Here is a 16,928-nt window from a genome sequence, read left to right on the forward strand (position 1 = left end):
AAAATAGCAAGTTTTGGATGAAAGGACATCCAGATGCTTCATATTCAGGCCTTTGGATGATTCCCTGCATTTCAACACCCGTTTATATGAACACAGGAAACAGATTTGCCACAAAGTTGAAAGCATGTCTGTTGATGTCAGCAAACAACAAGCTACAGCTGACCCCTAGCTGCAGGAGCTTTTTGTAAAATACACCTTAAGTGTACAAATTCTAAATTGTCTTAGAACTTTAATTTGGATTCTATTTCAGTCTATAATAAAATATATAAGAAAATTCAGTACAAACCTGAGAACATGATAGAAAATATATACAGATGAACAGGAAAACTAGTTTCAGCAGTAAACCAAAATGCCAGAAGCAATTTCCTGTGAACAATAATAATAATAAAAAGTGAGACTTTAGTTATTACTTTTTCACTATGGTAACTGATGCACACTCTACAGTTCCACAAAACACACACACATAACTTTAGCCTCTCTCTTTGATAACAAACTACCTTATTAGAATCAGTACCAAGCCAAAAATCTTTGTTCCTCACTAAACCTGTTGCTTTTATTTCAGTGCTTCTTATCTTATTTTTGTGAAAGTATATTGATCTGTCATAAAGGGCAGTTGTAGGAGGGAGCACAGAACAAATCCACATTGCCAAGGCAAACAAGTTAAAGGTCCCTCACGCCAATTCAGTTGCACTTAGTTGGGGCAGAATGTGTCCAAGAGAGTGTACTGTGTCCAAATGCTCAGCCCACTGAAAATGACAGTGCCAATGGACTACACCTAGATATATCCATGTCTGGATGTTGTCCATCTTAACACAGTGCATTACTGCAGGGAGCCTCAATGGGGTGCCCATGGACGCAATTGTGCCTGTTGACACCTTTCCTTGTGCCTTCCAAGTGTTTTTAGGAAGTGGGTGTGGCTAGGTAGGGTTTTTTTGCAAAGCATAGCTTCTGATTGGCCACTGGAATATCGATTGGCTGTGCAGATTTTTAAAAACATTGCTTTGGCAGAAACTGCTTCCACAGCACAAAGATCTTCACTGTGTGACTGAAGGAAAGCTGTAGCAGCCATTCTGTGGCTGGCTCCATCTCCTGCAGCAGCAATTCTGTGGCAGTCATTTTGTTGCTGCACCTACTACACTGTGCCAGAATTCCAAACGTGCCTGCAGGCTCAAAAAGTCTGGAACGCCTGTATTGCTGAGTATACATCGTCATTTACAGCCAGTCATGTGCTACCAGAAACGGACCAGGACAAAACTCTTGCCAGGCATTACTGGAGGCCAATAAAATAGCCAGTATAAAGATGCAAAACACGAAACAACTCAGTTGTCTGGGCAACTGGGATGTAGTGTCAATCTATCTGCCTATATTTTATTCTGTGGTAAGTGGGAGGGCCTTAATTGCCCACAGATATGACAACACACAACCAAATGTTTTCAGTCACATGATGCTGTGAAATCATTGTGTTCATTATGTAATCTTTGGTAATACAGAAACTCTTTAAGGTTTTAAAAAACTGGCATTTAAAAAGCAGCAGCAGATCAGGAAAACACAGGCTACAAACAGATGAGAGAAAGGTGCAAGAACGTGGAAGACAGACTTCCCCCCCATGCACCCTTTGTCATTCCCCCATTCACAATGAAAACCTCTGTGTGCTTTTATCTTGTTTCTGCTTTATAAACTGCAATTTAACTTATTGTACCCGAAACAGTGTTTTGACAACTTTCTTATAGAATGGAAATTTAATTATGAGTATAACATATTCCATTTATTACAATGACAATGCCATCTCCACAGAAATTTGAACTTAAATATAACTTCATTCCAAACAAAAGTGCTTATTTATTTTAGCATAACAACAGGCTTTTATAACGCAAAAAAAATTACCATTGGCTTTCTTCTGGACTATCTGAGGCCACAGTGCTAATGTAACATATATGATCATAAACCAGACAGTGACTAGAGGTACAAAATAATAGAATTGGTAAGACCGATCCATCACTACGCACAACACCACAACTAGGAAGTTCAGTCGAAATAAGACCTGTTGGGTAATGAAAGAGAAGGAAAATATTTCCAATAAACATATGTAGTTAAAGGACATTTTACAATATTTACATTTTAGCATAAGAGCCTTTAACAAGCTTACCATTTCAGCAGGAAAAAACAGAGTACTAGAGTGTCAGTTTGAATTATTTTACAATATTTTGTAATTGCTTGATGATTTTGTAGAGCTGGTTGTTTGTTTTCAGAACATAAATAAAAACAGGTCAGAATCCCAGGCAGGCTGCTATGTGTCTGTATAAAAAAAGTCTTTATATTGTAAAATAAATAAATGGCTTGTTGAGTGCAAGACCTTCTGCTGCTATTACTTACTGTCATTCCTCAATAAGAATCTCTCTCGTTCAACCAATTATAAGCAGATTTTACCAAAAATCCCCAAGTCTAGAGCCTAGTCAGATTAATCACAAGCAGGGCTTTTTTTGAGCCAGAATGCCCCGGAACAGTTTTCCAGCACCTCTGTAAAATACCCACGTGACTGGTGTCACGTGGGTATTTTAAAAATGGCCTGTTTTGGTCATTTTTGGCCCATTTGGGCTTGGATTGGGCCGCTTCTAGGTGGAAGAGGGTTCCCCTGCCTGGCAGTGGCCCATTCCAGGCTGACTCGGGCTCGTTTAGGCCATTGTGGGCCCATCTAGGGCCCGAAACGGCCCGGATCGGTGCTGAAACAGCCAGGATCGGGCCAATGCCTGTAGGGAAGGGTACCCCTGCCCAGCACCCACCCTTTCCAGGCCATTTCACGCCCGTTTTGGACACTTTTAAGGCCCCAAATGGCCCCAATTGGGGCTGAAACAGCCAGGATCGGGCCAGTACCAGGCTTGGGAGGGTTACCCACCTGGCAGCGGCCTGTTCCAGGCTTTCTGGGCCCCAATCCTGGCCGTTTCAGCCCCATGATCGGCCATGATCGGGCCCAAAACTGGCAAGGATTGGGCCTCTGCTGGGCAGTGGAACACTCCCCCACCCGGCAGCGGCCCGATCCTGGCCATAGGAGTGCTCTCCTATGTGGCAGCAGACCATTCCCGGCTGTTTGGGGCCTGTTTTGATCCATTCCCGGCTGTTTTGATCCATTTTGGGCCCAAAACGGCCTGGATCGGGTCCTAAATGGCTCGATTCAGGCCTCTGCTGAGTGGGGGAGTGCTCTCCCGTATGGCAACAGCCTGTTCCAGGCTGATCTGGGCCATTTTGGGTTCTACCCCGCGGCAGAGCAGCCTGTTCTGGGCTGAATTTGCCTTATCCAGGGCAAATCAGACCACTAACCCCCCCCCCATAGACACAGGAGCGCTCCTGGAGCGGCCACAGCCTGCGTGATTATGTCACTTCCTGGAAGTGACATCATTGTGCAGTTCCGGGAGCTCGTGCACACTGCGTGCGCATGTAGTTAGAGGCACACCACCTCCTCTCAGGAGTTCCCCCAGGTTAGAGTTCCCCCACCTCTTTCCCCAGAAAAAAAGCCCTGACAAATATGTGAAACCTTAGTATAATTCAGAGTTAAGAGATAACAGATTAGTCAAAGAAGCAAGCATTTTATCTTGCAATATACAATAGCTCTAACTCCACCACATAAAAAAACTTGGACAGAACTATTTCATATTTCAGTGAAGTTAAAAATAGCATTCAATAGATGGGATGCAGATATGAAATATAAGGGTATTTGGGGTGAATTTTTAAAATCTCTATGAACTTGGTATACAACTTAGATAAGGTTCACTTTCCACCTTCCTTTTTCATTTTATTCCCCCCCTTCTCCACTCCCCTGTTTAAGGGTAGGGAAGAGTGTGGCTTTGTAGGAGGGAAAGGTTGTTTGATAATAAGTGATTTATATGTTAAAAATACACTTTAAAAAGAGGATACTAGTAAAATATATCAATAAAACAGATGAGGTCAATAAAAATCATGCCAAAAAAGCAATCCAGGGTGTAACATAAAATGAAGAACTCTAAAATGATACTGAAAAAACAGTCCTCAGGCTAGAAGCAGACCATAAAACCTTTTAAAAGATCAAGTCCCTTAATTGAAAGCCTAGGTAAGAGAAAAAGTTTTGGCCTGGTGCCAAAAGGAGACTGAAGTAGGCACTGGGCAAACCTCATAGGGGAGGACATTCCAAAGGTGAGCTGGAATGTAACAGAAAACATGATGAACACACCTTAAGTAAGAACCAAATGTTCAGGTTTGCTTATTCTTCTGAGGAGAGACTGTGGCTCAGAAGCAGAGCATATACCTTGCATTCAGAAGTTCCCAGATCCAAATGGTAGCATCTCTTGTTAAAGGATCTCAGGCAACAAGTGATGAGGAAGATCTGTCCCTGCTTCAGACCCTTAGGATCCACCACCAACCAAAAAAGATGGTCAGAGCCAGTTTGGTATCGTGGTTAAGAGCGGCAGAACTCTAATCTGGAGAATTGAGTTCGATTCCCCACTCCTCCTGAAGCCAGCTGGGTGACCTTGGGTTAGTCAAAGTTCTCTTAGAGCTCTCTCAGCCCCACCCATCTCACAGGGTGATTGTTATGGGGATAATAACATACTTCGTTAACCACTCTGAGTGGGCGTTAAGTTGTCCTGAAGGGCAGTATATAAATCAAATGTTATTAAAGATCATAATTTAAATTCACAAATATCTTGCTGATATGGGTTGCTTTGCCTGGAAAACTGAACAATCCCACAGGAAAGGGAGCCAGCCATGATACGATTCTGGAAGGTTAGTTTCTACAGTTACTGCCACACTGTCTATTTGATCCAGATTGGCCCAGTATAAAAAGGAAACAAGCAAGCATATAAATAAATAAAACAAAACATACTTTAAACTCACAAAACCCAGGGTGACCTCTACACATATTTTTAAGATGCAAAGGCTAGTATTTTCTTAGAACACATCACTGTATTCTGTCAAAGACATAACCTGCTGGTCTGCCACTTGGATTCTCACCACAGAAGGATATCTATCGCACAGTAAATCACAGAGACTCTCCTATTCACATTCACTGCATCATGGAATGATGCAATGATCAAATCTAAATTGTAACTATGCCGCTGTCTTAGGCATGGTAGGATGATTTCCAAGAAGGAGGATCTGAGCAATAAGTTCCTTCTCTATTTCAAAGGACAGGAAGATCTACTGATTACTCCTAAGAGTTGGAGGACTGTGCCAGAGGAAAGTGCTTTTGACTAATTTATTATTAATTTGTCACTGATAGTCTTCCAGACTGTCACAATATCCCACCGGGCTTTTTATCTCCAAGGCATACTAACAAAGAACATTGAAGGAGGGATATAAATCAATCCGTTAAAATTAAAAAGACAACTCACATAATATTAGGACCACAGACTGAAACGTGATGAAAGCCACAAATAGCAAACCTATATTACAAACCTCATCCTGCAAAAAACAAGTATGCAACTGAAAGGCAGCTACGTGCAAGGAGGCATCCTTGAGATTCAAAGCAAGACATCTTTTATCTCTATTCGTTGAAGCCAAGATCTCTCTTCTGGATACCTGAGGTAGATGTATCCACTGAGACGCTCAAGGACCATGATAAGTTTCCAGTCTTTAGATTACTTTGAGGTAACATTTCACCCAGTTCTTAGAGCCCCACCCCCACCCCCATTTTAAAACTACAGCAACAATTTCCAGCTGCTGGTCAGGGGTACATGAGAAAACATTAAAAAGACAGGCAAAGGCATGTGTAGGGTCCTTGTTACTGTTACGGCTACCAATACAGCAGAGCAGGAACAGGGTTTCCACATGGCACATTTCCTCACAGTTTCCCTGCTCCAGTCCTCCTGCCCCCAGGATTTTTTCAGCTTTTTAAAAACATCAGTAACGGAATACTGACACAACATTAGAACAGTATGTGTAGCGAATTCCCTGAATCCCCAGTTTTAATTTTTTAAAAAGTCTCTAGGCCCCTCCCAAAGTGGCTGCCATGTGGGCGGCACCAGGAAAACCTAAACTTTCCTGCTCACATAGCAGCCATTCAGGCTTTGCTGTAATCTTTCCCGAAGCTTCAGAGCAAAGCAGTTTTGAGAAAGATTGGAGAAAAGCTGGGGAAACTCTGGGAGGTGCATGAATGCATCACGATGATGTGAGGAAGCACTGAACTTGGTGCAAGTAATCTGTGTGGAAATGGCTAGCATCCAGTTTCTTCCAAATCAGTAAGGGTCAGGCTAAGCTAAGGCTCTTGGAGATGAATAATGAAAAACAGGAAATTTACTTGAGTGTCACTTTTCAAAAAGAAGTCCAACATCTTCGCTAAAGGAGAGAGGCAACAGGGTTCCAGAGGGAACGATGTAATCCTTTGTCTCAGGAAAGCCAGTGGGACTGACTGGTGAGAGAGTCAGACTAGGATCTGGGAGGCCCAGGTTTGAATCCCAGCTCCACCATGAAAGCTTGCTGGGTGATCTTGGGCCAGTCACACCCTCCCAGCCTAAGCTATCTCTCAGGGATATTGTGAGGATAAAGTGGAGAGGAGAACGATGTGAGAAGCTCTGGGTCCCCCCAAAGTTATATATAAAGTCAATAAAAATAAAATTAGTCCTTAAAAACTAATCATTAGGAGCCAATCTGCCCCCTACTAGCTTAGTGGGAGAACTAGGACTATATTTTAGTAACATTAACCAACGACTTTTTTTTCTAAACAAAAATATATATATTTCTCACCTGACACACTCTATAAATGCCAAAATCTCCTTTAATCCAGAAGTAAGAAAAATGTCCATAACCTGTTTGGAATAGATATGCAGCAACCAATACTCGGACGTGCATGTAAACAGGCAAAAACTGTAAACAAAAACATAAACTACTTTAAAAACCAAAAATGACACAGGCAATTTAATAGATTAAAATCATACTTAACATTAGATAAGTAGAAGAGTAGATGAACTTTTTCCTGTTTTCTTTCTTCTTCAAAAATTTGAAGAAGTCCCTTCTTCTAAACTAATAGTGCAACCCTCAGCAAAGTCATACCCTTCTAAGCCCAATGACTTCAATGGACTTAGAAGGGTGTAACTCTATTTAGGATTGCGCATTAAGTCTATCTTCTGGGGCCCTGAACTCAGCACCAAACAGTTATCTATTCCACTAGTGAGCACGAAGACTTCCTTCCACCTATGTGCAGTTAGCTTTGTGCTGTTTTCTAGGTTTGGGGCACAAGTGTTCGAAGAGGAAGACAACAAGGCATCTCTGATTCTTCTCCTAAAATCATATAAAAGGAAACTTCATTAAATAAAACACCTGCTCTTCCCAAATTAGACTGGGATGACTGGGCAAGTATAAGTTGGGAAGCAGTCACACCTAGGGGAGTGCACGCCATAAATTTCATAATTTTGGATTTAGATTTTAGCTAGGGCCCTGCTACTGATTTTGGGGGGGATCCTGAAAATTCAAATCCTGAAAATGTGGGATGATTTTTTGGATCCTGAAAATTTGGCACAATTATTGTCATCCCCCCCCCCCCCGAGGCAGCAGGAGTGGGGAGGGAGGGAAAGAAGCTAACCCGTCTTTCCTTGCTTCCATTGTCGCTGCTGGAGGCTTCTTCCTGCTGCCAGCATCAGAGGCAATAAAGTCTACCACACAGCCAAAACATGGCAGGTGGGCTGGTGGGCTCCTGATATTCTGCAAGACTTGGCTGTCACAGTGGTCATTTCCGCCTCTGCCACCGAGGGCTTCTTATTTTTTTAAAAAATCACCATTTGCATAGCATTACATTGATACAATAGTATAGCAATACAGGTAGCAGGTTCTCTGTATTTGCAGCTTTCATTTTTAAAAATATTAAGTGTCTAGAAAGACCCAGAGACTTACTTTTTGAAAAGAATGAAAGCTGGGAATTCAGAGAGCCCAGTATACATATTGTTCTGGTGTTTTATTGATGTAATGCTATTCAATTGCCCATTTTTTTAAAAAATAAAAAGCCTTCTACAGTGGGAGGCAGCCAATCCTTGCAGGAGTCCAGGAGCCCACCACTCCACCTGCCATTTTCTCCTGGAATTCTGGGAGTGTTTTGCGTCATTTCAGGTGTCCCCGAGCCAATCTGAAGCTGTTAATTTTGGGTATAATTTCAACTCGTATATATGAGTCCACACTCCTAATCAGACCTTCAAGTTTACTGGATATCAATGAGAATCCTTTGCTGAGGGCATTCAACCCACTCAAGTTTTAGGTGGTGGTGAGAGGAAGGCTCCACCTGCATCAGGACCCTCACCCTATCCCTCCCTCCAATTTTACGCCTTCCCTCTCCTTTCTAAAGAATTGTTTTAAAAATCCAAATAAAACTTACAGTGCTTGCTCCAGAAATATGATAGATCAAAATGACAAGCTGCATCCATCCTTTCCATTCATCTGTCTGCTCCCTATTTAACACTTTAGTCTAAGCAAAATAAAACAAGAGTGTTGCTATTCCAACAAGTACAAGTACTTATCTATAACATGAGGAACTGTAACTGCTATTATGGGGCAAATGGGTATGAAAATACTGAATTCATTGGTGAAGTAGTTATTACCCCAGGAGTAAGTTATATCTCTGCTGAACTACTAGAAGCAGGTGACAATCCAGAGGGCTGTAAGGTATGCAGTATAGCAGCCTCGCATGCTGCTTGAAGCGCTGGTATTAGAGGGGTGGGGAGAAACCAGAAGCCCTGGTGCATGCACTTTGGGTGGCCCTCTGACTCAGGGCTGTCAGTTCAGACCATATCCTCCAAAACTCACCCATTCTCTATGCACTACATTTTTCTGGATGTGCTGAATTTATTTTATTTTAATTGATTTAGACTTCTATTTGGTCAATTCGCTGAGGCTCAGGGCAGGTTACAGCATTTAAAGACTAAAACAAACAGACAAACAAAACATAGACCACTGAAATGGTTTGGGTTTTTATTGTTTATAGTATTCAAAGGTCAATTTAGCAATGCTCTTGAGCTAAAACAACAAAAGCCAAGAAAAGATAGGCTTACCTCTTTAGTGTTTTCAGTATAAAACACCCCTAACACCAATATGTAAATGATTGGTATGAAGAAGGATGAGTGAGTGTAGAACTTGTTTTCCTTCATGAACAGATTTGCTCTGTCACACAGGTAGAAGTAGGCCATAATCAAGCCAAGCTTGCACAAGCACAACAAAAGTGTCTCTAGAGTAGAAACTGCTGGAGTATTAGTAGCAGGTTTCTTCTCTTCTCCACTTTCCATATCACTGCACGGCTTGTTTTTTCGATGATTGTTACGCCGAATAAGGACCAAACTTAAATATCCAATTACAGATGAACCAAAAAAGCAGAAGGCTATCTTCTGTATCAGAGTGATGGGAGGTCGAGGCTGGCAACAGGATCCGTCAATGGGCTTCATAATCTTGTTGCAGTAGACATTCATGAGAATCATCGCACTCTGTCCATGGAAAAAGATAGCATGGTCATGGGGATTTTATACTTAAGCACTTCACACTATGTGTAATCCAGATGGAACTTAAATAAGCTTAATGACTTTTTAAAAAAATACTAGAAAGTAATGTCAGAAATTTAGTTTAAACTTTTTACTGAAAGACTGAACTATGGACTGACACAGTCCAAATAGTGGAACCTGGGAAAGAAGGACAGCAAGAGACAACTTTTAATTTTCTCCTTTTAGCTTTTGGGATAACAGGTAATGCTCACTGTTGAGGAAAACACCTCTGCATGTTTCCTCCAAGAGCTTCATTTGGCCTGCTCTCACTCTCAAATTCCTTTCAGAAATTCCTTTCCACCTAAGCCTAACTCCTCCTGTTCATATACAAAAGAAAAAACATTTCCCTATAATGATTAAATTTTGATCTACCTTCTCAGCGATACATATAACCTTATAAGAATTACTTTCCCCATATATTACAGATGTGAGAGTGGAGAAAGAGAAAACGCTAGAGTCTTTCATTTCATGTTCCAACTTCTGTGCTACAACAGTCCATTCCCACTCACATGGAGAATATGAATGTCCAGTTTGGAGGATTTAAGAACCATTTCTTCAGAAAAAAAACCATTAAACTGAATAAGCCAAGAAACCAGTAATTCAAAACTTTCATCATCTCATTGCAGGACAAGTTATCTACTTTGGATAAAAATGTTTTGCAAAATATAGCTTGTGAAGAATTTTATACAACACAATTGAGTGTCATCTATAAGATACCTTTAAATTGCAGTCAAAAACCCTTTGTGGTAATCGCCATTTTATGTTTTAGATTTATTATGTTAATCCTTTCCCATTATTAATCCTAAAGACTGTTTTTACAAAACGATTACTCGCCATTTCTCTGCTGGATTCGGGAAGATGTAAGCCATCCGAGGACAACATTACGGTTTCTTCTGCTATCAACCTAGATGCACTGAAGACTTTCACTTTAGCCTTTGAATTTTTTGAACTGCTATTCAGAATGCTGACCGCTGCTTCATTGTAGGCATCTATTTTCTCATTAGTGATCATTTTCCTACTTTCACTCAACATATCTTCATAGACTGGATCTAAATTAGAAAGAACATTAGGATTTTTTAAAAGCAAAACAAGACATCAGTACTCAATCTATAGTGCTCTTACTGGTTCACTGGAATGAGCTAACAAGCCCATATATATTTACAGCGGTTTTGCTAGTTTTTTCCTTGGAGAAATATGGAGAAGTGGTCCCATCCAGATCTACTTACAAAGCAGACACTCTAGCCTGCTGCACTTGAGGGTATTCACTAATGAGAAGACCTGCTGAGAAGGGAATGACTATAGCCACCTTCTCAAAAATTTTGCTTGAAGTTTTTCTCAGCCAGAAGTTTTGTTTCAGACCAGGAGCAATTTGCTGCGGAAGTCAGCAATGTCAAGTGCATCATCTATTCACTGACATCATGGATAAGCAAATTTCTCTTTAATAAGGAACATACTTTCCCACAGATAATCACTCAATCAGAACACTGATTGGTGACTCCAGCTATCAGTACATGCAAACTTTAGGAGTTGTTCCTGAGATAAATCTTAGGAACAGGCTGATCTGAATACTCCAATCAGATGAAAAAGCATTATATACATTATATATGAGAGACAAAAACATTATCCCCACTACATTAATTTAATTTACTACGTGTAAAAATTATGCCATATGGTTTATTTTACCTTGTAAGACCCAATAGACATCACTGCTTTTTGCAAGTTTCTCCAGAAGAGGTGCAATGGATGTGATATTGATTTTATACTGTGTGAGGGCTTCATTGCTGCCATTATGAATTTTGATGGACCACTAGAAGTGTACAAAAATAAGTATTGATCAATAAATTTTGGTAAGTTTAATCAGAACAAAAATATTTAAGAACTGCTCTAGCTGAATGGATGCGATGCTTAGTAATAACCGAAAATAAACAAATATATTATCACAGGACCTGAGAACTGTCTACTGCTGAAGTAGGGTCCTTCACACTCTAGATGATAACAGGCCACGTCATTCTACATGGAGGCAATAGGAACAAAGAAGGTGACTCAAGCTTGTTATGTCAAGCTTATTATGTCTGCTCAGATGAGTAAAATCTTGCTCTATGACTAGGAACAACAGTAGCAATGGAGGATTGAGTGGAGAGGCTCATATATTGGCCACATATGGGATACAGCAATGAACACAGAAGGAAAATCATTTAGAAAATGTTTATGCTGCCTTTGCAAGAACCTGCCCAAGGCAGATTACAAAATTCAAGTAATAAAAACTAAACTTTAAAAGATATTCATAGAAGGGTGGTATTATAAGTACAGATTATTATTATTAATAAAATCCAGCATTAAAAACCCACACCAAAATAAAAACAGACCATAAAATGGACCACTGCCAGCTTAAAACAATAGTTTCCAGACTAAAATAATGTTAAAAGATCAACCCCTTAATTAAATTTTTTTAGAGAGCTGAAATGTTTTGGCCTGGTGCCTAAAAGAAAGCAATATAGGTGCCCGGCAAGCCTCAATATGCAGTGCCACTCTTGAAAAAGCCCCATCTCTGGTTCCCACCTGCCTCACCTCTGAAGGTGGGGGCACAGAGAGCTCATCTTAACTGATGAGCTGGACAATATGGAAGAAGGTGGTTCTTCTGGTAGAAATGGAGGATCATATGTGATATTGAAAGGAATGAAGTAGGAAACTGCAATCCTAATTTTTACTTGGTCTTATAAATGACTACTATATGAACATCTTACCGTAGCAGCTCCTGCAATAATTATGTTAGGCTTTGGAGAGGATCCCTACAACACAGTGAAAGAGAAGTTAATTTTCACCAATAATATAAATGTCAACTGAACTGTATAACGCAATTAACGTGCAACCATCACCTCAGATACAGTATAATGCTGCTTTGGAAGTAATCATAAGTTTAAAAGGTATGTCAGCTTTATGGAATAGCTCAGTCCAGAAAATTTAGCTGGGCTTAAATGCCACTGAAATTAATAATGTTATTTAAATTATTTGCTGAGCTGTGAATTCAGTGATTTCCTGATTCCAGTGGAACAAAACCACACATTTCCCTGGATTGTGTCCACTGTAAGAGTACTGCAAACATCTGCTCCATAGAATATTTAGGTTTATAAGATTATAAATAGTTGTTTACATACTTGTAACTCTATACACAGGAAGTTAGGAAATGTAGTGAAACCTAACACATCAGTAAAATTGAACAGATGAACATCAGCTTAATTTCACTGTGCCATTGCGTTATGCTTCATTTCACCCTTAACACCGTCCCAAGCGTCTGTGAGTTAAGCATCTTATACACAATAAACCTCTTTGAAAAAAGAACCTTCTACTGCTCTCCCATAAAATATAGCTTTGCAAGCAAACACAGATTGTCCGCTATGGAAATTTCCCAGATCAAACAAGAGTCTTTGGTTATTTAAAATCCACTGCATACCTACAGAACAGACTGCAGGCTATTCATAACACAACTTCAGGACCTGAAATGCCAGAACATATCCCCTTCTGGATACACTGATATATATTCCATAAATCTTGTTCCAGAATTTGTTCAACTAACCTCAGTCCATAACTTGATCTGTTGCTTCATGGAGCCATTGACTTCCGGATACCACAGAAAATCCTGGGGAGAGGGTAGGAGAAAGAGGAAGGATTCATTAGCAAGCAAAAAGAATCTAGGAGCCACATGTCATAAGCTGTTTGTTCTCTCCTTATTCCAAATACATTATGTTGGTACATGAATCCAGGCGTACTTTATTTCCTTGCCAAGCAAAGAGCTCTGACAGTATTTTCAGGTTGTTTTAAATTGATTGGCAGGGATACTCCTGAAATAAACCTGACCCTACTCGGCAGTGTATCTTGTGACTGTTGATGAAAACAGTGGTATTAGGAAACAGTGGTATTAGACTGAGTTCTGTGCAACATACGCTTGAAGTGTGAAAGTAAATAATACAAGTACACATGCCTGTAGAATCAAGATTAATTAGGGTTCTCAGACACATGCCCACTAGGGTTGCCATCCCTGCCTCCCCGGGGGTGGTAGTGGTGGAGGCGACCCCCTGCTTCCAGCCAGCAGAGGGAGAGCACACATGCAAAGAGCACACATGCTTCTATGTCGCACCAGAAAATGATGTCATTTTCCAGTATAACACAGAAACTACAGGGTCTTCAAGGGAGGGGCAGAATTGCTAAAAATTTCCCCCAAACACTATGCTTAGTGAATTGCCCTCTGGCAAGACCCACAGCTTCTGCACAGGAGGTAAACACTTGCTGCTCCCCCCGCCCCCAAATTTGGCACTCAAAGGACCTGGCACTCCTGATGCACATACATATTTTTTTGTTTCTACAAACTTACTACAGAAAACCCTGGTGCAACACCGATATTTTTAAACACAAATATAAAAATGTACCTGTCAATACTTAGAGGAACTGGTGGTATGAAGTGTATCTATTTTAAGTTAGTGCTATGCATTTTATTTTGTTGATCACTTGATCAAGCAAGAAATCTGAACCGAAAGATTTACGGGAATATTACTGGTAACAGCTCTCTGAAGTTCTTCGATGCCTTCAGAGGTAGAAAATATGATTATTTTTACTGACCAAAGACTTTTAATTTCTGAAGCACTTAACTCTTTTAAATTTCAAAGCATTTACCTATATAATCCTCCTCATATCTAGGAAGATACAGCTGGGGGAAAATAGCCAAAAGAAATTAAATTATCACGCTAGTGTATGTAACCATCAAATACTATTTCAGCTATAATATGCCTTCTGTCCTTTTCATTATAGTTTAAAAGACAACCAGATATGCTTACCACTTTAAGGGATGAAGATTTATCTTCAAAAGGAATGTTTCCATGCTATCAAAATAAGAAACAGAATTTATACTTTTTAGAAATCCATGGCTTATACTTTTTAGAAATCCACAAATCACAATATTTTAATCTCACAGAAGCTTTGTACATTAATGATAAGTATTAAATTCTAGAATAAAAATATTTGCAATGAAAACTTTAAACTGACAAAGTAGCTAGATTTGCTGACTTCTGGTTAATATGCAGGTTTACTCAGAAGTAAGACTAACTTTATTCAAAGCTTCCTTGCACTGACAAAAGCTCTATCATTAGTGGAGTGCATTGCACTTTGGATTCAACCCAAACAATTCCTATATACATTTCTAGCCAATAGTCTAATGCACCGGTAGTATGAATGCAGCTGTTGAGTTCCCGTTAGAAGATATCAACTTATTCATACAAAAAAGCAAACTGTAACTTGTTGTAACTGCAAATGGAAGTGTGGAAACAAGAAGGAAGTGTGTACAAAGGTCTCATCAACCATAACATTATTTCTTCATCGTTTCCTTCATGTTTTTCAGGAATGCTGTTGCATATAAAGAATTCTGCAAGATTAAGGTACTGAGGGAGGACTTTTCTCTACCAATGACCTTGTGTTCACCATGACCATGTAAGTTATGCGCAATTGCTTAATGCACTGGACATGAAATAATAACCAATTTATGGTCCAATGCAAAACATGCCTGGAATTTCAAATAAGGTTTAATAAGGTACAGACCTAATGTTCAGGATTTCTTTTCTACCATTAAAGTCTCTCTGTTTTCCTGTTGCTGGTTGCATCATGTTCGCTTGTGAATAGACCAGTCTACCTTGCACCATAACCTGCTCCAGAATGACTAACTCAAAAGAATTTCATGCAATTCCAGGCATTATATCCCAAATATTATCAGCTAAATTCATAGGCCTTTCAATTAAATGGCAGCTAGCCCTGCCCAATCCCTACATTCAAAATCTAGCCCATGATCAGACAATCCTGTCTATCTTTCAGGGAACAAGTCCCATCATCTCCCGATAGCACTGGAACATGTCATAGAGTTTTTCTCCCTGTCTGGCGTTCAAGATGTAGTACCTGCTCCCCACCTACCCAATCTGGCTTTATCCTCCTCCTCCACCTTTTCAAAGCAGTCTTCCCGCCTTGTTGACAAGTGCAGCAGGGTGCTGCTGACAACAGCCTACCCCCATCCATGCTCAGAGTTTCTTGGTTCGTTCTCTACTTCCAGGTTGGCTCAGAACTCAACTATGCCTAACAACGTCATATTCAGGACCCGCAAGCTTTGAACAACAATACCATCATAAGCAGAATTACAAACTTCTAAATCCAATGAACTCAATGGGTTCAAAGGGTGTAACTCAACTTAGGATGTCAGAGTGAACTACACAGTCTGTGAACTACACAACAGAGTGAGCCACACACTCAGGCAGTGACAGGCAATCTAGCTGAACTCAAACCAACAAATCTGAATTATGAATTTCCAGCTGCTTTCTTCATGTTTTCACTATCTACCTTTTCAGCTGCAATGCAATTTTCATTATTCCTCTTTTTGAAATTCCCCACTCATTAAGTCTCGTCTTATATAGTAACAACAGCATGTTTATATACTACTATTCTAGACAGATTACTGCCCACGCAGAGTGGTGAACAGAGTCAGTATTACTAATATCTCCACAATACAGCTGGGGAGCTGAGGCTAAGAGGAGTGACTTATCCAAGGCCACCTGCTGAGCTCAGGGCAGTAGTGGGAATCGAACCAGGAAAGTGCTGATTTGCAGCCTGACCCCAGTCTGAATTGTGCAAAATTTGCAGCTCAACCACAGCAGCAATTCTGCATTATGTCTATACATCACAGTCTTGAGTCAACTTCCTATATTAATTATGTAAACAACATTAAAGGTAATTTTTCTGAAATCATACCTTGTTTCCCTCCTCCTTAATTTGCGGATTTATAAGTTTTACAAAGGAGTAAAACAGCTGACGAATTCTAGAATCCCCTATAAACGTAATATGTTTGTCTACAAGGCAGTCTTTTGCTTCACTGTGAAAGCAAACATTAACGTTAATTTGCTTCAAACATGACAAAAGAGTATATTACAAAAAAACCAGCAATGCAATATAGAATATTCTTAATATAAATACAAAATTAAACCAGAAGGAAGGGTGTAAAGGGTATAAAGTTGCACGTATTCCATTAACATCAATATGGCTTACAAAATAGATTATTCCCAAAACTGTGATCCTAAAATGATTTACTCTGAAGTACTGCTGATATCAACAGGAAGCATAAAGGCTGTACCCAAGCAGCTGTGTCAAGTCCTGCTGCTTTCTCACATGCTGAATAATACACTTTAGTGATCATTTGCAAGTGGATTTTCTCATTTCACACAGTAAAATCCAATTGCAAAGGGAACTGAAAGTGCATTGTATGAGGATTTCAGTGATACACGCTTCTTTAGCAGTTTTTTCAAAGCTGCAAGTTTAAAAAATAAATGCAATAAAAACAAATTGACCCCTCTATAAATTTTGACAATCTAAATTAAAATGGAAGCTAAATGACCCTTTTTCTTATTAACTTATGTTTAA

General features: G+C 39.9%; 1 protein-coding gene across 1 annotated transcript in view; it reads right to left on the reverse strand.

Annotated features, from left to right (window-relative positions):
- Nucleotides 1-16,928, reverse strand: part of CASD1 (CAS1 domain containing 1) — a 38,183-nt gene that overhangs the window by 9,646 nt on the left and 11,609 nt on the right. Inside the window, exons 3-13 of the mRNA XM_054991975.1 lie at nucleotides 16,263-16,383; nucleotides 14,312-14,356; nucleotides 13,057-13,119; nucleotides 12,227-12,271; nucleotides 11,166-11,289; nucleotides 10,317-10,531; nucleotides 9,003-9,428; nucleotides 8,330-8,419; nucleotides 6,712-6,831; nucleotides 1,885-2,041; nucleotides 287-366 (exon numbers count right to left, since the gene is read on the reverse strand). Of these exons, the coding sequence (XP_054847950.1) occupies nucleotides 287-366; nucleotides 1,885-2,041; nucleotides 6,712-6,831; nucleotides 8,330-8,419; nucleotides 9,003-9,428; nucleotides 10,317-10,531; nucleotides 11,166-11,289; nucleotides 12,227-12,271; nucleotides 13,057-13,119; nucleotides 14,312-14,356; nucleotides 16,263-16,383 (1,486 nt within the window). The remainder of the gene's footprint in view (nucleotides 1-286; nucleotides 367-1,884; nucleotides 2,042-6,711; nucleotides 6,832-8,329; nucleotides 8,420-9,002; nucleotides 9,429-10,316; nucleotides 10,532-11,165; nucleotides 11,290-12,226; nucleotides 12,272-13,056; nucleotides 13,120-14,311; nucleotides 14,357-16,262; nucleotides 16,384-16,928) is intronic.

This window comes from Eublepharis macularius, chromosome 11, assembly GCF_028583425.1.
Source record: "Eublepharis macularius isolate TG4126 chromosome 11, MPM_Emac_v1.0, whole genome shotgun sequence".
In the NCBI taxonomy this organism is placed as follows: domain Eukaryota; kingdom Metazoa; phylum Chordata; class Lepidosauria; order Squamata; family Eublepharidae; genus Eublepharis; species Eublepharis macularius.